A 25774-nucleotide genomic window follows, 5' to 3' on the forward strand; every position below is an offset into this window, starting at 1 on the left:
CTTCAAGAGTCAATAATTAACCTCTTATCTATAGTTTTAGCATGATACAAATGATTGGCACTGGTAACTTACATAATTATACTATTTAGTTTCATGGTCCTTAACATATTATTAATCACTAAAACATGTGATAAGACGGTTTCTCTCACTCACTAATTCTAAATTCTAATTTGTAATACCCATATTTAGGGATTTTCGGTATCGTTACGAGTTCAGTACTAAAAATCCCAAATATAAGTACCGATACTGAAAATCCAAATATGGGTACTGATACCATAAATACTTGGTACAATATCAGTACTGAAGACAAAAAATCATGAAAATATGGTACGGTACCAGTACTATTATACCAATATTGTACCGATCTAGCAATCCTAAAGCCTCAAAGAATCAGCATTGTATCAACAATACCTTATTGAATATCGATATCGATATTGATACCGATACCGGTTCGTGGCAGCCATAACCCATAAACACATTTGGTCTTGATGCTATAGGCGATTTTGGTAAAGCATGAAAAAGTATAGGATTATGTTAAACCCATAAATCATAATATTAGACCATGTGTAGTCATAAAGCTCCACTACCAGGGTTATGCGCCACGTGGCACCCAATCAGAGTTATGGTTTTGTACAAAAACAAGCTGTAGTCATAACTCTCCACTACCAGGGGTTATGCGCCACGTGGCGCCCAGTCATTATTAATTTTATTTATTTTTTTAAATACTAAATCATTTAAATAAATTAACATAAAATTAAATACCAACTCGACCTCGGGTTGGGTCTCCGAGGCGGGTTGGGAACCTGAACCCGCAAAAATGTTTGTCATTGGGTTTTGGAAACCGGGCACCGCATTTGGCATAGAGCTTTGTAGAAGTGCAATGTACGTGGCCATTTGCGGGTCATACATTTGCGGGACGGGTACGGTTGGCGTCGGGGCGGTAGATTGGTTCGGTTGTGGATTTTGGTTGCCTTGACGGGCATATTGGCCGAAACCGAGAATATTTTGGTTGTTGTTTAGAAACATTTTGGTAGAAATATTTGTGTAAAAGATATAAATTGGTATAGAAGTAGAAGGAGTGTGTTAAAAAAAATGAGTTTGGTTTGTTTATATAGTATAAATATAATTAATATATATATATATATATATATTTATCTCAACGGCTCCAACGGCTAGTTTTTTAGATTTCTGTGCCACCATGCGCGTTTTATATACAACGCACCAAAAAAAAATTATCATAACGCAGGGGGGCGGTGTACCCCCGCGTTTTCACCCAAAACGCTAGCAGTACACATGGTCTTAGAAGGTTTGGATTAAGGCGGTGAAGTTAGTCAGAGTACTAGTAGTATTCGTGACAGTCACGTAATCCATCCATCTGCTTGCTACCAGAAACCGTTGGGGTTTGGTGTAGTATATCAATCAATCAATCAATGCAGTTTCATTCTCTTACCTGCCAAAAACACATCTCCCTCAAACACACCGACGCCAATGGGTTCTTCCGACCTGAAATCCGCTGCCTTGATGGAGCAGATGAAAGCTCATCTATCCACCGACGCCGGTAAAGCCATCACCAAGAAGATCGGCCTCGTTTACCAAATCAATATTGCTCCCAAGGTTTTTGATTGATCTGTTAGAGAATTAAATTAAATTAGTTGCTGCTACTGGATGAATTAATTTATTTATTGACAGAAACTTGGATTTAACGAGGAGAGTTACGTTGTGGATCTCAAGAAAGGAGAGGTTACCAAAGGTATCAACTCCCGCCTTTATTCCTTCAAAATTAATTGTTAATTATTCGTTCAATTTGGGGAGATAATGTTTCCACCTTCATTTTAGGTTATAGTTTTCGTGTTAAGCTTGTTCTAGTTCAAATCATCATAATTATAAGCTTTGTCCCTGCAACCAACATCTAAAATTTAAATGGTATTTTTGGTTTTCTTGCTCTGGAAGCTGTGGAATGTAAGAACAGGGTACAGTGGGTCGTGGGTCATGCGTAGTAATTTTACGACCTCTAAAACCCAAAACTTTGTTTTTAATAGAATCGGTTTTGCTATTCAAAAGGGGGTTGCGGTGCAGCTTGTTGCCCAGTTACCTGCCAATGTATTTTATTCGTGTGATTTTGAGCAATATATAAAAAACCAAGATTGAAAAAAATGTTGATTTCAGTGATCGGGACTGGTAATTGATTATTTGATCTGCTTTGATCTTAATAAACCTCAAGACTTTTACTCTTCAGTAGACTGTGATCGGATTGTTTCAAGGCTGCTAGATGTATGGTTTGAAATTCATATGAACTAAATTGATCTCACATAAACTGTTCATGTTGTACCACTAATATGCTCATAAAACAACTAAGAAGCTAAAATGTTGTCTTAACTCTTGAAATCCAAGTGTGTACATTGCTTGAGTTTTCAGTAGGCTTCCTAAATATTCCATCTTTGTTAACTGTTATTGACTTGTTGTGTTTGCTATTAACTTAGAACACATAGGAATTAGGAAATGAGGTTAATCATATAGAGTGATTGCTAATATGCCCATTAAAACTACAATCGGGTCTATAACTTTTGGTATTTTTATTATCCGTCAAGTTTGAATACATATGAAATGGATTTTTGGATAAAATCTCAGGCATTGGGGTTAATATTATGAAAAGGATTCAAGTTGAGAACATTTTTCATTTGACTTTTGTTGACGGGGATTACAGGTCCATATGAAGGTGGAAAACCGGATGCCACTTTTTCTTTCACAGATGAAGACTTCTTCAGAGTTGCCACCGGAAAAATGAACCCTCAGATGGCTTTCATGAGGTAAACATTAACGACTTTTCAAACCATTGTAAAACTATACCTACATTTGCAAAAATGAGCATGTTTTTATGGCATCTAAACACGGACAATGATTAGTAACAGTATGATATAGTTGGAAATTTGATGAGTTATTTTATGGTTTGTTTATACGCACAGGGGTGCAATGAAGGTGAAAGGCAGTTTGAGTGCAGCCCAGAAGTTCACACCTGATATCTTCCCAAAACCCGCAAAGATGTAATGTTGTTGATTATGAAACTAGATAATATAAACAAGGTAATAAGTATGTTGCTTTCTCTATGTTATAATGCTTGTTAATGGAAATGATTATTGTCCAAGTCTTGTTTGTTTTGATCTATTTTATCAGTGGAATGATTGGGTTTAACTACTCAAATGAATAGGGTTTCATATGCTACCTATGGCACCCCAGTTGTTTAGAAAATGTTATTGTGACCTGAGCAAACATCAAAAACAATACCAAGAAAAGCTCAACAACAATAGCAATGTATGAATTTGAAATAAATCAACCTGTATAAATATACTGCCTAAACTTAAAAATTGCAAGACCACCAAAAATTCATGAAAGCAATTTAGCATGACCACCTTAGTAAACAAGTGTTAACAGCATATATTTGCTAGCTCAGGTGGTCAGGTCTCCGGTTTAACCCCTACTAAGTGCAAATAATGTAAATGTGGGCGAGCACCCTTGGGAAGAATTCGAACTTGGGGTGTGGCGAGCATTGCTGCCACCAAGCTAACGTTCAAAATATAGTTATATAGACTATAGTCTAGAAGCTAATATCACTTGCTATAAACAAATTTCTGATAACCGTTTGAATAACACCCCTTAAAACGAAGTTGGACACAAGAGTCATGTATATAAAATCAGTCAACCATAACCATATATTTTTGTAGGAAACAAATATCGCAAGCCACCACCGTATAAAGAGTTAAAAACAACACTAAGGCCAACTTGGACACTTAAGAAAAATAAAATAATGAATGCTAAGACCAAATAATGTTTTATGTTATTAGTTACCACTAAAAGATAACACTTCAAAAAGGTAAAAATCACAAATACTTGGTTCTGGCCAAAACTGAGTTAGTGCCAGCTGCGCTTGATCAATCACCCTCAACAATCTCCTTTTTGGACGCTGAACACATCAACTGCGTTCTAATTTTGTAACTCTGTAGTCTTCTCTCGAACTAGTGCAGCGCTTTCTCTTCGATTATTCATGAAGACCACTTGAAGCCATGCAGAGCTTCAATTTATCCAACAGTCTCAGCTTATAAAACAATGACAGCATCATATATTTGATTTGAGAACTACTTTGAAACTTGACGACCAATCTGTCATCGTCAGAATTTTATTACATGGTAGAATTTTCATGATTAAGGTAAAAGCATTGTGTAGTGCATTTAAATTCACGGGTTAGTTCGTATTTTATGTTTTATTTGAAAACACTTCACACGTGCATATTTAACACAACTAATAAGAAAAAATTAACATTAAAGTAAAAACAACAGAGGAATTGAAAACTTAACGTCAAATGAAAACCAAGCAATTCAGGCATTACAACAATATCTTTGCTAGCAACTAAAGTACAATCAATCGTTCCATAATATTGTTTAACAGAAGTCATTACTAAGAACAATAAACAAACAAAAACCACAATATCAAGCATATGAAAGCCTGCTACTCGATATACTGAAAGAGCTAACTTTCAGTGGAGTAGCAACAACCAATGGAGCTTCTGGTGAATCACTGACTGCAAACTTCTCGTGCATGAACCGACTTTCAACAATTGAGTTGTCTTTAGGGACAATCTTGTAGCAGTAGCAACTCTTTAGACCCACTTGGTTTCTGTAGCACTCGTGGGACCCATCTTTCACCTGCTGGAAGCTCCATATCACACTAAATTTGCCCACCGTGGCCACCAGGTGGCGTTCTTGCTTCCCACCTTCTGTGACCTGTCATTTCATTCAAATTCTCATATATAAATCAAAATTAAACTGCAGATTGCTTTTAAGACGTTGCATAAGTATGCAAAAAACCAAAATTACCAAACCGTAACAAAAAAATCAAGCACAACAAAAAATTGACGATTTAATTTTAAGTTTAAAAAAACGATTTTTTGATCTGCTATCGGTTTTGCTATCAAACAAGCCAAACTGTTGGGACCAAAAAGACCGATTTTAAGTAATTTCTAAGAAACTTATAAAATAGTGTACTGTATAAAAAAAAAACAAATGTGAACAAATGACCATAAACAAACGTATACTAACATACAAAAATGAATTTTCACAAATATAAAAAAACAAATCAGGCGTGTTCAGGTTCGTTCGTTTAATATATGTGAACACGAACTATCTACCAAACGGTTCACTGAATATTTAGTTTATTTATAGACATACCTACCAATAACTAATTAACTATCTTACGAAACCAGATGTTGCAATCACCACAAAACGTTAATAAACAGCATAACATGATGCAAATAAACAGAATAAAGAAAGTATAACCAATACATACCCAAGAGAATTGAGCACCACGAAACTTGTTAAACATTCCAGCCCTATGTGAATCAAGCGGATTCAACTTCAACAACCTCGGAGCTGAAATTCTGTTCCCCATACGCCCTGCAAAACCTGTCTTCGATTTCCCATCTTTATCAGTAAACAACGTGCAGATAAGAATCAGATACGTATCAGTCGTGCCCAATATCCACTTCCCATCATAAGTAACATCCACATGTGTTATTGGTGACCCAAGCCCCGGGAATGCAGTCTTTGCCTGTCTCATTGAACTAACCGAATACAACCTTATCTTCCCATCAACCGACCCGACAACAATTGACCCGTCACCAGTTGTTGCAAAACACTGAAAGTTAGTCCCTCTAGAAAACTGATGCCCTAGTGTCCAGTTCAATACCGGAGCGTTTGAGTCAGCAAGATTCTGAACAATCCCGTGTCGGTCCCGCATGTCCCATCTGCAAAGACGATTATCATCGAGACCCAAGAAAGTCGTTCCCGAAGGGTCCATCTGGGCTCCTTTACTGTCATTTGTCACGTCCCGCATTGTAATATCCGTCCCATCTTTTGCAAACTTCCACTCAGTCACAACTTTCCCGGTTTCAATATCAAACTGGTGAACCCCATTCGTGTGCGGTTTCCCGTTAACCATCGGGCTCATCAACAACATGTTGGTTTCAGCTTTCATTAACAAAGCCTTTCTAGGAGTCGAATCAACGTGGCTTTTTATCGCGTTATCGAACCCAACGTAAACCCCTTTCCCGTGTATCCCGTGACTAAAATTCTTAACCACCTGAATACCCGAATCACTTACCAAAAAACTGTTGTCTAAAGCACCCAAAGCAAGGCTTTTTATGCTTCCACCTTTCGCAGCCTCTTCAAACTCCTCTCTCAGATCATGGTTGGCCCGAACCGGGGTCTTGAAAACCGGACTTTGCGCGAAACTATCCTCCGCATCCTCCCACATCGAATCATCCGCAGCTTCCGGGTTAGCCCACGCCACAAAATCCTTACCAAAAATCATAGCTTTATTCGCCTCGTTGCACTCGAACCCATAAGTGTTTTCAAACAAACACTTTTCATACTCCTCCACAAACTTCTTATAATCATCAACATTAAAAAACTTTATCGCGTAAACCCCATTCGCCACGAAATCAATCCGCAATTGTTCCGCAATCGGCTTCAACTGCAGCTGCTGATCAACCAAAGCCTTAACCTTTGACCCAACTTTCAAAACCCAATACAAGTCCTCATCTGCTTCATCATCGTCTTCGTACTCTTCGTCTCCGTTGGATGCCGATTTAACGAAGCGAAAGGAGACGAGCTTTTCGACAACGACCCATTTGGAATCAGCAGTGTTTCCACCGGTGTGGATGTAAAGCTTGACTGGGTTGTTTACCGTTTGGTTCTTGGATTGATATTTGAGCTTTAAAGCTTTGAGCTTGGCTTCAATTTGGTCTACGGAATTGGGGGGTTTTGGTGGGGTTTTGATGGGTGATTGGTGGTCTTTTACATCTTCATAGTCTTCTTCTTCTTCTTGTTCGGAGTGTTGTTCGGATTCGGATTCTGATTCAGAGTCAGATATTAGTAAATCTTGGCGGCTTTCAGAGGCACCCATTTGGGACTGAAATGAGTTGAATTGGGTGATTAGGGTTGATGGTGAGATTTGATTTGATTTGATTTGAAAGGTGAAATGGAGAAAGAGGAGCGTCGGTAGGTGTATGTGAAGAGGCGGGCAACTTTAAATTTTGAAATTCATACTTTTTCAATTCAAGATTAGGGTTTTGCTGACATGGATTCAATTTGGGTCCAACTTTGAAAAAATTAAAAATTTAATTAAGAATTAAAAAGTGTAATTATATATACAACTTAACGTAATTATATAAATAACACTACTTGTAAATATAATTACACTATTTGATTCTTATCGTTAACACTTAATTTAATTTATATGTTAACTTTCTTCTTTACAATTAATTATAACAAGATTAATAAAGTAATTGATGACTTTGGAGAGAAAAGTATTGTGGATAATAAAGTTTATGTAACTTTAAGAATCAAGATGCAAATTATTTTGTTACAAGCATTTATATGTATAATTTTAAAATAACTATCGAGGAGACAAACTTATATGATTAGGTTGAAAAACATGTCATCCAAAACCTTAGGTAAATTATAACAATGTTTTGATTGCTGGCTTATATTTTTTGATTGGTCATATATCCATTCATAATGTTTACAGAGGGAAGCTTTGAAGTTATGTTTCTTTTAGACCTTTAGGATCTAGTATCATTAGGTCATCTTGAGATTATAACAAAATAATTAGAGTTAAAATTTACGCTTATGAGTTTTGCTTCAATTATCATCATTTGCTTCGGTAAAATAGATGTTTATTAAAGACTACCATTGACGCATTCGGTGTCAATTTTACTCTAGATATTTAAGAAAAAAAATAAGAAATATAAAACCAACTTCTTCTATCTTTTTCACTATTTTTTAATAACAAATTTTTCCACCATAAAATTCTTCAAACCTTGCATTTACAATAATTTAACCTATCGTCTTATTTTTGCAAGTGGGAGTACCGTACCATTAGACCAATAGTCATGGGTATAAGTTTCTAGCATAAATGTGATATAAGTTGTTTTCAGCCTGTGATATAAGTTTCTAGCATAAATATGTAATTAAAAAGAACTAAAGAAGAAGATTGTTTTTGTTAGCTTAAGCCTTAATATCCTGTTAGCTAACAGAATTAGTTGGTTAACAGCTAATTGACACTTTACAATTGAACCATCTCAGGTGTGGGTTGGGAAATTGGTATAAGTACAACAAATCCACATCTGCAATGGATTAGGTAATAAGATCAATCAAATCCACATGTAAACATTAATAATAACAATATTATTATGTAGACATTTACTAAATCTGCTTGGTGTTGCTAAGATATATTGCCATTATTCTTTTCTTTTTTTCTTCTTTTTAATATAGGCATCCGTTATTCACATAGTCATGATATATTTGAATAGTCGTTTTAAAGTCTTCGATAAATAAATGGGTACAAAGTGGTTACAAACACATGATTAAAATATGGATTAATCGGTGAATACAAGTACAACACTAGAGAATACAATGTTAGAAACTATAACACTTGAAATTTTTTTTAGGGATAATTGATTCTTTTATATATAACACAAACCGAACTACATCTGGATAATGGGTAAGCGAGGAACAAGCTGCGCCGCTATCCCCTTTTGAATCGCAAAGCCTATGCTACTAAATATAAATCATTGGTTCCTCGGGCTCTGCGAGTCACTATGGACCACCTTCTGCACCCGCTCCAAGAAGCGAACCGCCTAGTACACTACATGTTCTTATCTTAATTACTAGGATGCTACCATTGAGAAAAATTTTCATCAAATAGATCCGATGGTAATAAGTGGTTCTCAAGTTTCAAAATTTACAAGCCAGCCCCTGTATGCATTATTGTTCAATATAAACCAATTTTAAGTAGATAACTACGAAAACCACATAAACAATGGAAATAAAAGTACTTATGCGATTATCACAGTTTTCTATTTAAAATTGGTTTTGTATACATAATACGCCACTATGTGTATTTTTGTGTTTCAAAAAGATGATTTGTGACCAAATAAGGATAAAAATTACATTTTTTACTTCACAGAATGAACATTACACAACCCAAACCCCAATTTTGTTATACAATAAAATTAAGAATGATCATATCACAGCTATGTTTCCTTCTTTCTCAATGCCATAAAAGCCCGCGGGAAAACCGACTCATTTTTCTTTAAACTCCCCGTCTCAGGCGACCATTCATCCGTCTTAAACACGGGCCTCGAGTTCTGGTTCAAAGGGCTAATGGACCTTACATAAAACTTCATCATCTCTTCAAAACCTTCCCTCGGGCCCACCCCGAGCCCTGATTTCCGCCTTTGCCCGTGTTCAACCCTCCAGTTTCTCAAATCCTGTTCAACACCAAGCTTTCTTTGGTTCGCCTTTTCGGCTTTTTGCAGTGCAGCATCAAAAGCTAATTCTAAAGTCAACTGTTCCAGATGACTCAGGCTTTTTGATTCAGATTCCTTTGCTACATCAATTAATGATATTACTTTAGCAGCCCGTGATTGAGCCGCCTCTTGGGCTTTCTTACTTAGTTCATAATGTTCCTCCAAAGAAACTGTAACTCCCGCTTCCTGCTCGTGTTCTGGCCTGTACTCGTGCCTTTGACGTGCATCAATGCCTGCCAGAGCTAGCTTTTCTAAAGCCTTAATTTGTTCAACTGTTTCTTTTGCTTTCTTTACATCATCACGAGCCCGTGATTTCGCTTGATCCGCTTCTCGGGCTGCCTTTTGTAGTCGTTTCGGAAGGTCTGCCACTTGTTCTCGGGTTTCCTTTTCTTTTGATCGGACACGTGCAATTTCTGATCTTGTTTGGCTTAACTCACCTTCAAGAGAAGCAACCACTGTCGCCTCCAAGTGGCGGCCTTTTCTCTCTCGACCTTGGTTGTTAACGAATTTGCAGTCGTTTTTAAATAATCAATCTCTTCTATTGCTTTTGTAATGTTTTCTTTCACAGCTTTAACATTCTTCTTTCGAGACAACCCTGACTCATTGTAAGCCGCTAATTCGGTTTTCAAGTCGTGAAGCAAAGATGTAGCAGTATCTAGTTTAGATTTCTGATATTCGGTTGCGTTAATTTGTTGCTTAACTTTCTCAAGTTCTTCTTGTGCTTGTTCTAGTTCTTGCTTCCAATTCAAAGCATCATGTTCATGTGCAATGGCCGCTTCAATCCTGTGTTCTTCAGCCTTTAAATAAGCAGCATTTGTTGATTCCAAAGATTCGTTTGTCATCATCAGTTGGATAGTGAGGCTTTCCACCTGTTTCTCAACATCTTTTGATGAAGATGCTGCTTCTCGAGCTCGTTTTACAGCTACATCTTTCTCAGACACCAATAAACCATAGTCTTTATAAAGACTTTCATGCTCGTTTCTAACGGCTGCCAGCTCAGCAACTGCAGCTTCAACAAGTTCAGAATCTTGTTTGGCTTCATGTTCTTCGGTTTCTGCTCTTTTGAGGTTCAATGTTAGTTCTTCTATGAGCCTTTTAGTGCCGTCTAGCTCCTTGAATACTTGCAGTTTAGCCTCTTCTTCTGCTTCAAACTTATTATTCATTAATGCAATCTCATCATTTATGTTCTCAAGTTGTTGTTCTATATGCACGTGTTTCTGCAAGCCCGCATAAAACTTCACTAATGCTATATGTTACAGATCAAGAAAATATAAGTTAAAGAAGATTATACCTGATCAGTGGTCTGAAGTTTATGGGCGTTGCGGTTAACAATGGAACCAAACATTGAAATGGCTTCATTAACCGACTCAAAAGGTGAAGCTATATCAATATCGCCCACTTTCAAGCTCGGGTTCTTGAGTTGGTTAACCTTTATTTCATCCATCCCAGAAAGATCATACAGCATTAATACAAAGAGAGTAATGCTGATCAAACTCGGGGATATAAATGAATCTCAGTAAATTTATGGTTTATAATTATTAAATTGGTATGATTGACAAATTTATAAGCAACTGAATCTATGGTTTAAGTCCGAATGTATTATACTAACTCTTGACATTATGTTAAAAGGTAATCAATCAATATGCAACAACTAAAGAATAAACTACAATACCTACTCCATTTCAACTTCTCTACCAAAATGGGTCCAGTATTAATGTAGCGTAAAATCGGTGTTAAAACGAAAACCTTAAGCAAAACGATGACGGATTAATGTGTGCTGCAAAAACAAATTAAATTTACTTTGAATAATTAATCGTCATCCTTCATTTTAGTTTTTATACAATGCAGAATCGAAGGTAAAGTGTGTTATAGAGGGTTTGGAAGCATATTTTCATCAACTTATAACTTATTAACTTTTTGAAAAGTTAATAAGATGTTTGGCAAACCATTAGACCTTATGGATTTTAACTTATGGTGAAGGCAAAATAGGTTTTGAAAAGTTAGGAATATGTAACTTATTAACTTAATGAGTTTGATTTACCTATTACACCCCTCTCACCCTTAAACCTCATTACACTCCTTTTAAAAAAGAGTGTCTATTTTGGTCATTTTGGTTTCCCCAACACATAAGCTAATCCAAACATTCTTTTAAAAACATCTTTTCAAAATTTCATAAGTTTATAAGTCCTTATAATCAAAAGTCTTTCACTTAAGCAATCCCGAACACACCCTTAATTTTGTTTTGGGTGGTGGAGTAGAGAGCAATCACCTGTTTTATTTTTGCATCATAGGATGAGCAAAATCGGTACTGGTACCGGTTGGTTCGGTACCGAAATTGGTACCATCAGTACCGAATCGGTACCAGAGTTTTGAGTTTCGGTACCGGTATGGTACGGGACCGGTATTTCCCGAATTTTTACCTTCAATACCGGTACCGTTCTGGTCCCGTACCGGTACCGAACCTAATATTTCAGTACTGGTACCAAGAATTCGTAATTTTCGGGACCGTGACCGGTCGGTACCGGTACGGTCCCGATCTCATCCCTACATCATAGGACTTTGGGTTTATCTGTTCAATTTTGTACATGTATGCCACGTCCATGGGACAATGTTTAATTTAAGTTGTGGTCAGTGACGAAGCTTGGACAAAAATTGTGGAGGAGTCCAGGGTTAAAATACGTATAAAATTTTTCATAAGCGGAGGGGACGAGCTTAATTTTTTGGTTAAAAACGGCTAAATTTGCACCGCGTATAAAAACTTTCAGCCAAACACCGGGTGAATTTACACTACTGTGCTGAAAACGAAGGGGGCCAGGGGTAACAATGTTTCGTCAATGGGTGTAGTGGTTTGTAGTCCAATATTACACACATTTTTGAGTTAGATCGGAAGGAAAGGATATGGAAAAAATTGTAACTTTACAATTATGTCCTCATAGTAACATGGAAAAGAGAATTGAGATATGATAAATTAGTAATATTGGAATAAGTTATAAACTTTCCTTTACAATCATGTCATATTTGGCAGAAAAATTTTGAAGGAAAAATACCTAATTTTTCTTTCCATTCTCTTTCTTTTCTTTTAATGAAAAAACTCAAAAATAAAAAAGAAAAATTTTCTACCAATCTCTTAAATAAAAAACTCACACTGCAGGGTCACAGATTGTGAGTTGAGCTATCTCAAGCTATTACACAATTAGTCCCTGTCTTCTAAACTATCTGCTCTATTACATTTTTACAATTAAGCCCATATACTCTTTTACTATGTAACAAAACATTTGTATAATAATAAATTGATTATTTATAAGATAATTACAAAAAAATACATATTCTAATCCACATAACATAGTAACATACCCTAACTAATTTTGTGTAAATAACAAGACTTCTAAAAGATATACACTATATGTATTTCAAATATAAATGAATGGAAGTGATTCCAATATTCAATGTTTGCTACTTGAATAATTATGTTTCTGTATAGTCTTACCGATACCGGAACTAAGGTATGTAATTACATTCTCACGAAAATCTTTAAGTCACTCGATGGTCGGGGGTGGAAGCTTCCAGAAGTTCCACGAGTTATAATCCTCCTGCTAACGGTACACCGAAAACGGATTAAAAAAAAGTTACATAAAATGTTAAGAGAAGTTAAAGTAAATCAAACCTCTTCATGCAAAGATATTGGCGGGAAAATTCCGTTGACGAGTGCATGAATTGAAGCATATGATCTTGAGTCGATGCAGCGGTTTATAACCACCTCACCCTGTAAAACCCCCAAACAGAGACAAAATAGACTAAATCATTGTAGTTAATGAAGTTTTGATAAGTTATTAGCAGTTGCTAAGGTTTATAAGTACCTTAGGATTGATAATGAATATTTTTCCCTTGGGTATGCCGACTTTCAGGTAACTAAACTCGTCCGTGTGTCTATTTCCAAAACCAGCATAGAATGGATTCCTATCGGGTGGAAAACATACCCTGATATCCTAGAAACCGAAACAAGTTTAAAGTTTTACGAGCCTCATTTTGTCATCAATATAAACAATCATAGAAGCAAAATAATACTCCTCCAAATGTGTAAACAAGCTAATGGTGTACACAAACCGAGATACCTCAACCGTACCTGGAATAACCAATATAACCAATATAGTCAAACCTAAATAACCGAACCCTACAAGAAGCCGATGATTTGGTTTAAAAAACGATTTTTCATTTTGGTTTCGGATTTTCTGTCATCTAAAAACCAAAAATACCAAACTGGACCGAAAAACTAAATTTGAGTAATTTATAAGAAATAAAAAATGGCATAGACCAAAAACATTAGGTCTAAATGTGTAATAATCAACTAATTAAAGAAAATAGGGTCAAAGTTTCAGGCTCAAATTCATTATTTTGAGCCACTTTTTTGCCCAAACTAAATGGTAAAACAGAAAAAACCAAACCGAACACACTGTCAAAACCAAAAACAAACGGATTTCAAAAAACAAATTGTTGGTTTTGGTTTGAAGCAAAAACTGACCCATGCAAACCACTAAAACAAGCCGAGCTCGTTCAAGCTTGGCTCGATTGAAGCTTTTAGTTAGGGAGCAGATGTCGAGTAGCTCACGAGAGATTTGGCTCGTTTACACCCTAATTCCTTTGTCTCAAAAAGACAAAAATATTCTGGATGTCCCATGAAAAAAATTGGCTATTAACATCAGAAAATAAGTGTTTACTTCAAAGTTTTGACTATCTTGTACATATTGGAGGGCATTTTAGAGATTTGATGGATTCTCAAACTATTTCCTTTATGTGGAAGTCACATAGTAATTTTCATGGGAAATAGGAGTCTTTAGTAACTAACTAGGAACTAACCTCCAAGCAAGCAATTTTGAATTCATGTGGAACTCTTCTTATAACTGCAAAAGGGTAATAAAGTAATTTTAGAGACTGTCCTAAAAGGACTTTTATAGCTATATGCTATATCGTAGGATAAAAGTTGTTTAAACTAATCTAAGAGCAATGGTAAAAAGTGAATTAAATATAATACAAGCTTGCCATAATAATAGTTTGGTTACAGAGTGATTAAAAGTTGATACAACAGGCATCCATTATTTGCAGTCGACTCATCTATGACGACCGAAAGGCAAACTTTTATGAAAAATCAAGATGCACCAAACCAATACCTTCACGAAAAAGAGAAGGAAAAAGCCCGTCTGGAGAAATAACTACAGGCCCATCAGGCAAAGTCTTCCCATCCTGCATAAACATAATTGTGAGCATATAGTTAAGAATTTGGAAACAAATTATCCATAAACAGCCGCCTTTTAGGCAAGAGAATCAAGAGTTTAACTGTTCAAGTACCTGCTTAAGGTTGAACAAGAACTGCCTAGTGACAGACGCCTGAGAAACTGCCCGAGCACTTAGATAAAGCATTTGATATCCATTTTCCTACAACACACAATCAACAAAATATTAATGTGTGTATAAACGCATATCAGCTTGAGAACGAAAGATACTTGTTTGGCCGATCAGTTCTTTACTTTATTCCATGAGTAAAACAAGTTTTGGCCATTATTATGCCACTGTAACACATGTTATGACCCTTTTTTTTGTTCGAGGGTCTTACAAAAAATACCAAGGGGCCAACATACCTTTATTGCCGAAAAGAGATGCGTTACACCAATATGTGACCAATCTCTGTTAGAATAAATATATATTTTATATATATTTATATATGGCCCTTATAATTATTTATCTTATTATTGATCATTGACCTAAATAACCTTATGTTTATAACTGGTAAATCCTTGATGGACGGAATTACCCTTACTAACATTAATAGGGTTTCCCCTTGGGTGTATATATAGAGAGCTTATTAGAGAGGTTAATAACTAATGATGAATAATAACACCATAAGAATCATCCCCTACCTCTCTCTCTCAAATCGTGTTCATCAAGAACACCTAATCTCCATCCTAACCATACACCCTAAAGGGGAACTCGATCAGATTAAGAAGATGTCAATCTCAAACATCACTGGATTATCAGGTATTACATATTTCCTTGTTTCCATTATATCATCGATTATAGAAACTGATCAACTTGTGGTATCAGAGCATGATGTTGATTAATCAGTTTCTTCGATGTCCATAAAAACCCTTATGTTTACGGTTTTGATCATCATCATAAAACTGATTGGATCTGATGTTCGTATTACTTCTAACGAATTGTTAGGTCTGATTAAAACCTGTTCATTATAAAAACCTGATTATTTTCGAAATCTGTTTTACAAAACTTTCAGATTTCGATTCCAGTATTAAATCTGATAATATAATCGAAAACAGTTTCGTAAAATTCTTGAAACTGTTCTTGTTTTTTTTTCGAAGATGTTCTTGAAGAACATCATAATTTTCGAAAACTAACCTTAATTAGGATTAACTTGGGAAAATGAAATCTGTTAAAGAGATAATATTATCTCTAAGTTTAATTTCAAAATCTTTTAATATAAAATAAAAGATATAATTTTGAAATCTTATTAAAATTAGAGATAATCTAAAACTTTAAAGAAATAATATTATCTCTAAGTTTAATTTCAAAATCTTTAATATAAAATAAAAGATATAATTTTGAAATCTTATTAAAATTAGAGATAATCTAAAACTTTAAAGAGATAATATTATCTCTAAGTTTAATTTCAAAATCTTTTAAATAAGATAAAAGATATAATTTTGAAATCTTATTAAATTTTGAGATAATCTAAAACTTTATAACAGAATCTCCCAAATCCCTTAAAATTAGGAAAAGGTTATCAGGTTGATTATTCTTTTCGAATTCTGCTAATGTTGCGAATCAAGGTATCTATTCGCAACAACTGGACTCTAATCGCAACAAATGAAATGTTGCGAAATCGCATGATGTTGCGAGAATTACATATTATCTTGCGAGTAACATGTTGCGAATGTCTACTAATTATGTTGCGATCAGAACCTAGCATCACAGAATGTTGCGAAGGGACATATGTTGCGAAAAGTCACTAATGTTGCGAACCTTAAGATGTTGCGAGTATTACTTAAGATGTTGCGACGAGCTAATTTTGCAAGATGTTGCGAGTATTACCTATTGATGTTGCGATCAGCCCATAAAATCACAGGATGTTGCGAGTACTCTTAATCGCAACAATTATGTTGCGAGTGCTTTAAATCGCAACAATGCTGATTACATCACAACAACTCCATTCGCAACATCTCTCATAACAACATCATTCGCAACATCTCTTATAAAACATCAATCGCAACATTACTTATGACTGCACTGTTCGCAACATCTAAAATCCCCTAACCAAATTCGCAACATCACTTCGAAGAAATCGCAACTTTACTTATATCTTACATGTTGCGAAATGATCAGAAACCCTTATATATAACCTAACCGATTAAGGGGCCCTGCTCCGTTAAATTACTTAACTTAAATAACACTTATAGTTCACTTCTGCCCAACGGTGATGTGTAACCGAATATTGTTATTTAAGTCTAATTAAGTATGTCACTTAAAAGTGTATGTCCTAACATTATCAGACATTCGCATGACTTTAGTTTTGCTTAACTTAAACAACACTTCATGAGTTCACTTCTGCCCAATGGTGATGTGGTAGCTTAACAAAGTTGTTTTAGTCTAACTAAGCATAGTCATCTAAAAGATGAGTATCCTAAAATTGCTAGATACTCAAATGACATTAACTTTGCCTTAAATACCTTAAATGTCTCAATTCTGCCCAACGGTGATTTGTTACATTTATGTATTGCAAACTTACCTTGTGCATAACAACTTGATTGTTCCAATTCTGCCCAACGGTGATTTGTTACAATTATTTTCGCACAAGAATTTTATACTTAAATAATACATTTTCTGCCCAACGGTGATCTATTTTATTTAAGTATAATAAAATTAATTTTGGTGTTATACTTAAAATTATCACATCTTCATAATGATCCTTACATTAATGATCCTTCATTAATGATCCTAATTTCAGTCTGCCTTATTAGATTACCCATAACATAAATCACTCTAAAATTCTTCTATAAAGTTTGAATCTCAAACCTAAATCATCCACTCTTATTACAAAACCTAAGAAGAGTTTTGCTTCTAAAAGGGTCTTATAAAATTTGCCCTTTTGAGTCTTGATTATCCTTAAAGACTTGAAATTCTTACTGCTCATTCTGATAAAAGTATTACAGAAAAACACTTGAGCATAATCAGTGGGATAAATAAATATGTCTCTTATGATAATCAAGAACTCCTTACATGATTCCTATCAGGTGAGCAATTACGGATTCTAAAATTCCTAAGACTAACGTTTTTTTTTTCTATGGAAATAATAGAATCAAAACAATTCCTAAGATGCATACAAAACACTCTAATTCTAAATAAAAAGGTTAATTGGCATTTGTGAATACATCCTAATATTTAATTCCATGACCCATAAACTGAGAGCTTATACATGGAACTTAATGAAGTCTTTTCAGTGTATTACTTTTCCACCAGTACAATTAGATGCCTTAAGAATCAACTATAACACTCAGAAGTACTAAAGGAAACTGAGTGTGTTGCTAGCAATATATGTACAGGAAAAGGAATGCCTAAAATTGAAAATCAAATGTTATTCACCTTATTACCACTAAACCTTAAAAGAGGATAGTTCTAAAGTCTTGAAACAAAATACAAGTACTGCTTCCAGCTCTAAGTTCTCAAAGGGAAAGTCTCACTGCAAAATCATGCCATTAGACTAGGCACGAGCAAAGAGACTATCCATACCTCAAGGGAACAGTTGGCTAAGAAAGGTAGTTACCAATTAATGATATTTAACTCCACTAATATTAATATCCCTATTAACACATGTTAGTTGAGTTTAGTTTTATACGTTTCCTTATCAGAAATCGATAATAATTAAGATGAGAGTCAGTGACTCATTTAATGTTAAGGTTGTAAGAACCATAAAAGCTGTTTTGTATTAAGCTTTATGATACCTTAAACATTCTAGAGTTTACTCAGAATTTAGTATCAATACTAAAGCTACATTTTGACAGTTATAAGGTTTTAAATGACCAAAACAAAGTCACTACTAACTAAAACTATCATATTATCGGTCGTTATTATCTGAATAGAAACCTTATAAGATAAAACTAAGCGATGCTACAAATTTCACCACCTTTTGTTATCATAGAAATGAGAATTTAACAAAAGATAAATGAGACTTACGTACTTCATCCATTAAGACCAAAATTTTCATGAGAAATCATGACTCGGTTGACAAAGGATGAATTGCCATTAAATCTCATTCTTAGTGATTTGAAAGCATGTGTTAAATGCCCTAAATATAAACTGGATAAAGGGAGTAAGTGAGGTCCACCATAAGTTATAATTCACTGCTATTAGTGGAGCTTAGAAGAATATCAACTTATATCTAATCTGTTTCCTACTGGACAAGTTCTTTAAAGAAATCAATTCATATATACTTATCAGTATTCCTTCTAAATATGTCCTTAAAATTTCTTATGAAATATGGACAATAAGGAAATCAAGTCTAAAATGTATGAAAGTTTCCTATGACATGAATCGCCAAAACTTGTATGGAGTTTTAGAGGCCTAAAAGATCAGTGGGAGCACTGAGTGTCCTTATATGCAAGAGATGGGGAGAAACAACTTAATCTACCTCATAAAACATCCCTTGTATAAGACACTGCTCCATTATATCTTGTCTCCTTAACATTTAATGCTACTCCTAACAAATTTTGTTGGATACCTAAATATGGAAAAAATTTGAATTTTTTACCAAGACTAATTAATATAATCCTCAATTAGAATTTATTGGTCTTCTGATGTTGACCCTAAGCATGCTGAATTCTTACATATTTCTAAGGTCAGTAGGAGCAGTAAAAGTCCTTATCATAACTTGGCTAAGTACAAGACGCGGGGGGAGAGATTGTCGCTTACTTTAACTCCGATTACACCTCTTGTACACCATACTGCACCAACTCTTACATACTTAGAAACTAATATTGCTCCTAATATACCTGAAAATATGAAACTCCTTATAAACCCAATAATCAACAAACTCCTTATAAACCCAATAATCAACTCAGGAGGTCATCTAGGTCTCAAAGGCCTACTAACTTTGATGATTATGTACCCTACCTGACTAAAGATTAAATGGATTTTGGAAGGTTTAATGATCCTACCTCTTCTAATTAAACCATTAGTATCAATCAATCTTCTAAAATAGTATAACGTTTGGGATTTGGTTGAATTACCTAAAAGGTAGTCATTACTAAACTAAATCTGAATGAATAACGTTAATACACTAAAGGTATGATTGATTGATAAAGGTATACTCAAGAGGGAATAAATTATCAAAGAACCTAGTTCCTTGTCTTACAAAAGGTTACTTTGAGGATCATCACTGTTCTAGTAGCTTATAATAATTTAGAGCTACATTACATGAACATTAAAACAACTTTCCCTAACACTGGCCTACATGTTCGTAAAATAACCTGTAAGTTCTAAACTGAAGGTTAAGAACACTTAGTTTGTAAGTCAATAAAATCCATGTATGGGTTGATGCAAGAATCAATAATGAAATCATAATGCAACTCTCTTCATCAAGAACTAAGTGGATTGATTTACCTACCTCAAGATGAGTGGGAGCAACTAATGTAAACTTGTCCTTAGATAGATGACATTCTTTTGACAAGTATATGTTACATGAGTCAAAGTATTGTTAACGCATATCTTGACCTAATCAATCTCGGAGATACCTCTTATTTAATAGTTATCAAAATACACCGAGATAGACTCATTAGTTTTATATGTTTTACATGAAACGGGTTCTTACACTTGTAACATACAATATTGCTCTCCTTTAGAGGCTAATAGGATAAATGAGATTATTTCCTTATGCATCATTAATTAGATGCCTTAAGAAGGTTCAAATCTATACTCGTTTAGATATTGGTCACATTGCTAAACACTAGACTAATTATTTCTATTGTGAAGCATCTGATAAAATATCACAATATCTCTAAGAAACGAGACACAATAATTTAAAGAAGAAGAAGTGAGAACTAAAAAACGGTTGACTACTAATATTCTAACTTTGTCAACTTCTGGGTATATCCTTATGTCAGCAGACATTACTATCTCATGAAGGAGTCCTAACTAACTGATAACAACGACCTAAGTTATAATGACATAATATGTTGCTGATCATAACGCAACGTGTCACTAAATGTTGTTGGAAAACTTTATCAGTTGACTCATAATTTATTAACTTCATATAAATCCAATATTGAAGACTTATTGTGATAAAGTCAGCTACCCTTATTTCTTGAACAGTAACAGTTCAAGCGGAGCTGCATTAGAATTCGATACAAGTCTAAATTATTGTTCGCTTATGACTTAAGAACAAATAGAGGAAACTAAACTTTTGTATCGAATGCATTCATGATATGCTTATGGATCCACTAATTAAAGGTCTGTCACCCATAAGTCTCCTAAATGGCCAATAATAGAGACGGGTTTTACCAATGACCAAGCGCAACTGCGTATCGTACTATGAATGATTAATTATTAATTTTTCCTCATACGTTGAAAATTTGTTTTGTCTCTAAATACGTTCATGCATGCCTAAAGACGTATAGACACTAATTATACAAATCAACGGTAAGGGCTTATTTGTCAATTTGATCCTAAAGTTAGGTTTTAAATTTGAGTTGTAGTATGATTAATGGGGGTCCTGAGTCGAATATTGATTCAACGACTGTATTTCTCTGCTGCAATTTGGGTTTAGAACTAAAATGAGTATTAACCTCTAATCAGACTAATCTAATGCTCATAATAAATAATTACTAGGCCAAGTGGGAGAATGTTAGAATAAATATATATTTTATATATATTTATATATGGCCCTTATAATTATTTATCTTATTATTGATCATTGACCTAAATAACCTTATGTTTATAACTGGTAAATCCTTGATGGACGGAATTACCCTTACTAACATTAATAGGGTTTCCCCTTGGGTGTATATATAGAGAGCTTATTAGAGAGGTTAATAACTAATGATGAATAATAACACCATAAGAATCATCCCCTACCTCTCTCTCTCAAATCGTGTTCATCAAGAACACCTAATCTCCATCCTAACCATACACCCTAAAGGGGAACTCGATCAGATTAAGAAGATGTCAATCTCAAACATCACTGGATTATCAGGTATTACATATTTCCTTGTTTCCATTATATCATCGATTATAGAAACTGATCAACAATCTCTTCCAACCAAAGGCATGAATTGTCCAAGAACATCGGATCTGTAAGACATATGTGATAAATTTTTGATATTTGATATACTAAAACTTGGTGTGAGAACCCATAGACTTAGTAATACTTACTTGGTGATTGTTCCATCAACATCTGAGATAACAATACGAGAATCCCACCTCCACAAATAAATTCTAGCATCCACCTAAAATATATGTATGTCAAGTAAACTTACACACAACATGCACAAATACATAACAGTAAAACTACAAATAACCTTTTGTGTCCCTAGAACCGATGTTGAAAACGTGAACGTTACTGTGTTTTCCCCTTCTGATAAATTCAAAGAAGCTAGCTGCTCGGGAGTTGGAATAAGTGTGCGCACATGCATCTTATTACACTTTGGTGGTGACCATTCTTTTTCAACGTTAGTTTTTGCTACAGCATCAACCTTAGTTTCTGCTACAACATCAACCTTAGTTTCTCCTACAGCATCAACCTTCGTTTCTGCTACAGTGTCAACATCAGAATCTTTTTTAGTGTTCTCAGAAAGATTTTTACTTCCCAATCTTCTAAACGGCCACAACCTCCACCTTCCACTGCCACCTATATCGGGAGGACCACCTACAAAAAGGTTTTCTTCATATATATTCATATCTTGATATAACTATATATAACTAATATGAATCCAAATATAGATATCTTATCTATTACCAGTTGTAACGCTACCGTCTTTAAGATCATTTGAGAAATTATCAACATTTGATGGCGATTTGTTCTCCAAGTTTGCTTCTTTGATCCTTGAAACATCAGCTTCCCTGAGCAAATCCCAGTTTGAGGATTTAAGTTTGTCAACAGCACAGTCAATTTGCGTATCCTCGTCAATATCTTCTTCAATTGGATCATTAAACTGGCCCCACATGTTGGGAAGGGATTTTGCCTGCCGACCAACTTCGGCCTCAACTTCACAACTTCTGGAAATATCCAAATTACTTGGACACCTTCTAATATTATCATTTAACCCTTCAAGATCATCTGGACAGTACATCACACTCGTTGACTCACTCCCCGCCTGTTTGATTTCTTGCTCTTCGCTGATGCTTGGTTTTACACTCGTTGACTCACTCCCCGCCTGTTTGATTTCTTGCTCTTCGCTGATGCTTGGTTTTGAATCATCAAGATCACCAAATATCAACTGTTCTTCCACATACTGTTCAGATACTTGAAGGTCACCATTAGTATCATTCGTATCATCTACTTCGTTTTCAAGACTATCGTCATGATCAATACTCTCCAACTTATTTACAAAGTGTTGCTCATGCAAAACCAAACTTGTCTCTAATCTTCCACCAGTAATCTCACCGTTATCATTTCTTGATTCTCGACCGATCTTGTTATTACTAATAGTTTTAGGTGAAAGATTCGTTGACCACCTCATTTCCAATAGATCAGCAGCAATCTCAGCACTTTCAAGTGACGTCTTTCTACCAATATTTGACTCATTCTCTTCCTTTGGCAAAACTTGTTCATTCACGGACCGCTTTCCTAAAACAAACCCCAAAAGCCTAGACCGTTTAGAGCTCGTTCTAGACATAACTGCACCGTCATAATTCACACTCGTAGAAGAATGTGATGAAACCGATTCCTCTACATCAACCTCCCTTAGAAAATACGCCTCTCCACGTGGATCCAAATGCATATGAAAATCTGCATCGACCCCATTAACATTAATATCAACAACTTTTACTCTCGCTTTCAAAACCCCTTGAAACTTTCCAAATCTAACATACCAAGGAGATGATTTCAAGCTACCATCTTGTTGTTGCACCACCACAATATCAACCGCACCACCAAACGGATGAAACGGGCCAGAGACCGTATAAACCCCTTGACTTACATAGCTACCTAATCGCCCTACCGCATACATCTTTCCCTAAATTCACCAAAATCGCATCCCCAATTTCAACCAAGTGGGGGCAAAACTAAACAAGGTCAATTTTTTCGAAATACCCAACTGATTTCTATCAAAGGCGGAAGCTTGACTACCGAAATTATCAAATCTTTCCCTAAATTCACCAAATTCAGGTACCCAATTCAAACAGTTCAAAAACAATACTCAAACCAATTGTGGGCAGAACTTAACAAGATCAAATTTTTCGAAATACCCGATTAGTTTCAACCAAAGACGGAAGCTTGAGTACCAAAATTACCAATCAATTCTTTACCTAAATTCACCAAAATCGGATCCTCTATTCAAACAGTTCTAACACACAATACTCAACCCAATTGGGTGTAGAACTAAACAAGATCAAAACTATCGAAATACCCAATTAATTTCAATCAAAGATTGAAGCTTGAATACCACCACCAAATTGAGACGAACAAAATTGAAGCTTTTGTAATGAATAAATGAATGAATAAAATAATAAAGGAACGTCAAATGGATAGAATTATTATTACAGAGTTGTCAAATGGGTATAAAGCATATTCGTTTTCAGATTATTCGATTGGACCCCAAATGCCGTAAGGAATTGATGACGACAGTCAAATCAAATGGCACCCGTCGATGATTGTTTGTTTGTTGTTAAATTACACAGATCGATTGCCGGAGTGAATATGTAATTTATTTTATGATGATGATGAGTTGGGGTTGTGAGTATTGAATATGTCAGATAGATGAATCTAGGAAACAGAGCAAGTGTATATAATAATCCAAGTTATTGTTGATTTTGGTTTATTTTTATGTTTATTGATGGAGGTTCGAGTGAGTTAGGTGTGTGTGTGTGTATGTGGAAACTGGGAGATCCAGGGACCATATCGTCTTTTCCCACACCTCTACATACTTAACCGTCTTGTAACTTTCAGTTATTAACATGACCGTAACTTAAAACAGAGTGTTTTAAATCATTAGCTTCTTATCTTATCATTAGTTAAGCTATAGCGGTTTAAAAAAAATTGAATTCGAATTTGTATATGGAATTTAAATCCGAATTATGTGAAAATCTGGATATTCGAAATATTTTTTTTAATTATTAAATAATAAATATAATTTATAAATTTCGTATAATTTTTGGATATTTCGGATAATTTTTGGATATTTTGAATAGTTTTCGAATATTCAGGATAATTTCCGAATACTTCGATAATTTTTTGGATATTTCAGATAATTTTTCGGATGTTTGGGCTATACGAAATACTTTTAAAATTAGTTTTTTAAATACTTTTGTAATAATTTTTTAAAATAATTCGAATATGAAATTTTCGGATATCCGAAGTTTGAGTATCCAATACCCTTTATATCTGACTTTGAACAACCCAGCGGAGGTGAGGAGGCGTCGTTAGCCATCTCATCATGCCAAACCACACCACCTTATGATGCCATGGTCTTCCCCACACAACACCAGGGTGCTACGGTGATAAGGACACTATTAAGTGGTGCCCACCTCCCACTAATAATCAATCTTTTTCTTTTTCTTAAAAAGAAAATCTATTTAAACCTATCTAACCCATAACATTTATTAACGCTCTGCTTGCTGCGAGCGCATATAATGTATATATGTGGGAACCCTCGGGTGGGCTAAAGTGAAAGTGCACTAATTTTAACGTTATTTTATTAACATCGTGAAAATAACGTTTAAAGTGGCGGAAGGTTAATCATGCATCATGTGGTGGCGTTGATAGCCGAAAGACAACGGTAGATGCACCAATCAGTGATGTCCCGATGGTTGAGTGTCATGTGCCTTATGTCCAAGGCTTGATGCAAAACTACTATCGAGTTATGGGTCTCACCGGAAGCAGCATCTCTATTCCTACGGTATAGAGGTAAGACTGTCTACATCTTACCCTCCTCAGACCCTACCATAACATTATTATTGGTGGGATTTACTGAGTACGATGATGATGATAATGATGATGATAACCCAAAACATCTATATTTACGAGTGATTAGTTATTGCCACCCTACTTGCATGACAGTGCCGTGACATGATAACTAGTTCTTGCCATTTCTCACAACACACAGCTTTATTATCTTACAACATATATTTTAATCATGCAACACATACGAAGTTATAAGAATGTAACACATGTTTTTGGGGCAATGGGTAACTCCGTTC

General features: G+C 35.0%; 3 protein-coding genes and 1 pseudogene across 3 annotated transcripts; 1 reads left to right on the plus strand and 3 right to left on the minus strand.

Annotated features, from left to right (window-relative positions):
* Window positions 1-1406: 1406 nt before the first annotated feature.
* LOC143578916 (sterol carrier protein 2-like) lies at window positions 1407-3162 on the plus strand. The gene is made up of 4 exons (XM_077062366.1): window positions 1407-1614; window positions 1690-1750; window positions 2705-2807; window positions 2964-3162. The coding sequence occupies exons 1-4, from the start codon at window positions 1489-1491 to the stop codon at window positions 3043-3045; spliced, it is 372 nt and encodes a 123-aa protein (XP_076918481.1). The 5' UTR covers window positions 1407-1488; the 3' UTR covers window positions 3046-3162.
* Window positions 3163-4350: 1188 nt separating this feature from the next.
* On the minus strand, window positions 4351-7123 carry LOC143578901 (protein CYPRO4-like). Its single transcript, XM_077062354.1, has 2 exons — window positions 5338-7123; window positions 4351-4775 (listed from the first exon to the last, which is right to left on the minus strand). The coding sequence occupies exons 1-2, from the start codon at window positions 6952-6954 to the stop codon at window positions 4482-4484; spliced, it is 1911 nt and encodes a 636-aa protein (XP_076918469.1). The 5' UTR covers window positions 6955-7123; the 3' UTR covers window positions 4351-4481.
* Window positions 7124-8934: 1811 nt separating this feature from the next.
* LOC143578917 (protein WEAK CHLOROPLAST MOVEMENT UNDER BLUE LIGHT 1-like) lies at window positions 8935-10806 on the minus strand (annotated as a pseudogene).
* A 1819-nt stretch (window positions 10807-12625) lies between these two features.
* Window positions 12626-24315, minus strand: LOC143578907 (phosphatidate phosphatase PAH2-like). The gene is made up of 12 exons (XM_077062358.1): window positions 22771-24315; window positions 22374-22719; window positions 21937-22283; window positions 21791-21864; window positions 21666-21709; window positions 14995-15038; window positions 14705-14791; window positions 14527-14599; window positions 14216-14259; window positions 13219-13347; window positions 13026-13124; window positions 12626-12951 (listed from the first exon to the last, which is right to left on the minus strand). The coding sequence occupies exons 1-12, from the start codon at window positions 23584-23586 to the stop codon at window positions 12898-12900; spliced, it is 2157 nt and encodes a 718-aa protein (XP_076918473.1). The 5' UTR covers window positions 23587-24315; the 3' UTR covers window positions 12626-12897.
* Between the last annotated feature and the right edge of the window lie 1459 nt (window positions 24316-25774).

Source organism: Bidens hawaiensis, unplaced genomic scaffold (assembly GCF_021521415.1).
Source record: "Bidens hawaiensis isolate Kalapana, Puna unplaced genomic scaffold, B.hawaiensis_p1.1 tig00029390_1, whole genome shotgun sequence".
Lineage (NCBI taxonomy): Eukaryota > Viridiplantae > Streptophyta > Magnoliopsida > Asterales > Asteraceae > Bidens > Bidens hawaiensis.

What these genes read in the sequence shown, in the direction of transcription:
- LOC143578916 (XM_077062366.1), top strand. Translation starts at nt 1,489, where the DNA reads ATGGGTTCTTCCGACCTGAAATCCGCTGCCTTGATGGAGCAGATGAAA. An exon ending in GAAAGGAGAGGTTACCAAAG is followed by an intron (nt 1,751 to 2,704) that starts GTATCAACTCCC and finishes CGGGGATTACAG; the next exon opens with GTCCATATGAAGGTGGAAAA. An exon ending in CCTCAGATGGCTTTCATGAG is followed by an intron (nt 2,808 to 2,963) that starts GTAAACATTAAC and finishes TTATACGCACAG; the next exon opens with GGGTGCAATGAAGGTGAAAG.
- LOC143578901 (XM_077062354.1), bottom strand. Translation starts at nt 6,954, where the DNA reads ATGGGTGCCTCTGAAAGCCGCCAAGATTTACTAATATCTGACTCTGAA. An exon ending in GTGGTGCTCAATTCTCTTGG is followed by an intron (nt 4,776 to 5,337) that starts GTATGTATTGGT and finishes ATGAAATGACAG; the next exon opens with GTCACAGAAGGTGGGAAGCA.
- LOC143578907 (XM_077062358.1), bottom strand. Translation starts at nt 23,586, where the DNA reads ATGTATGCGGTAGGGCGATTAGGTAGCTATGTAAGTCAAGGGGTTTAT. An exon ending in CGGGGAGTGAGTCAACGAGT is followed by an intron (nt 22,720 to 22,770) that starts GTAAAACCAAGC and finishes GCGGGGAGTGAG; the next exon opens with TCAACGAGTGTGATGTACTG. An exon ending in CGGTTCTAGGGACACAAAAG is followed by an intron (nt 21,865 to 21,936) that starts GTTATTTGTAGT and finishes CATATATTTTAG; the next exon opens with GTGGATGCTAGAATTTATTT.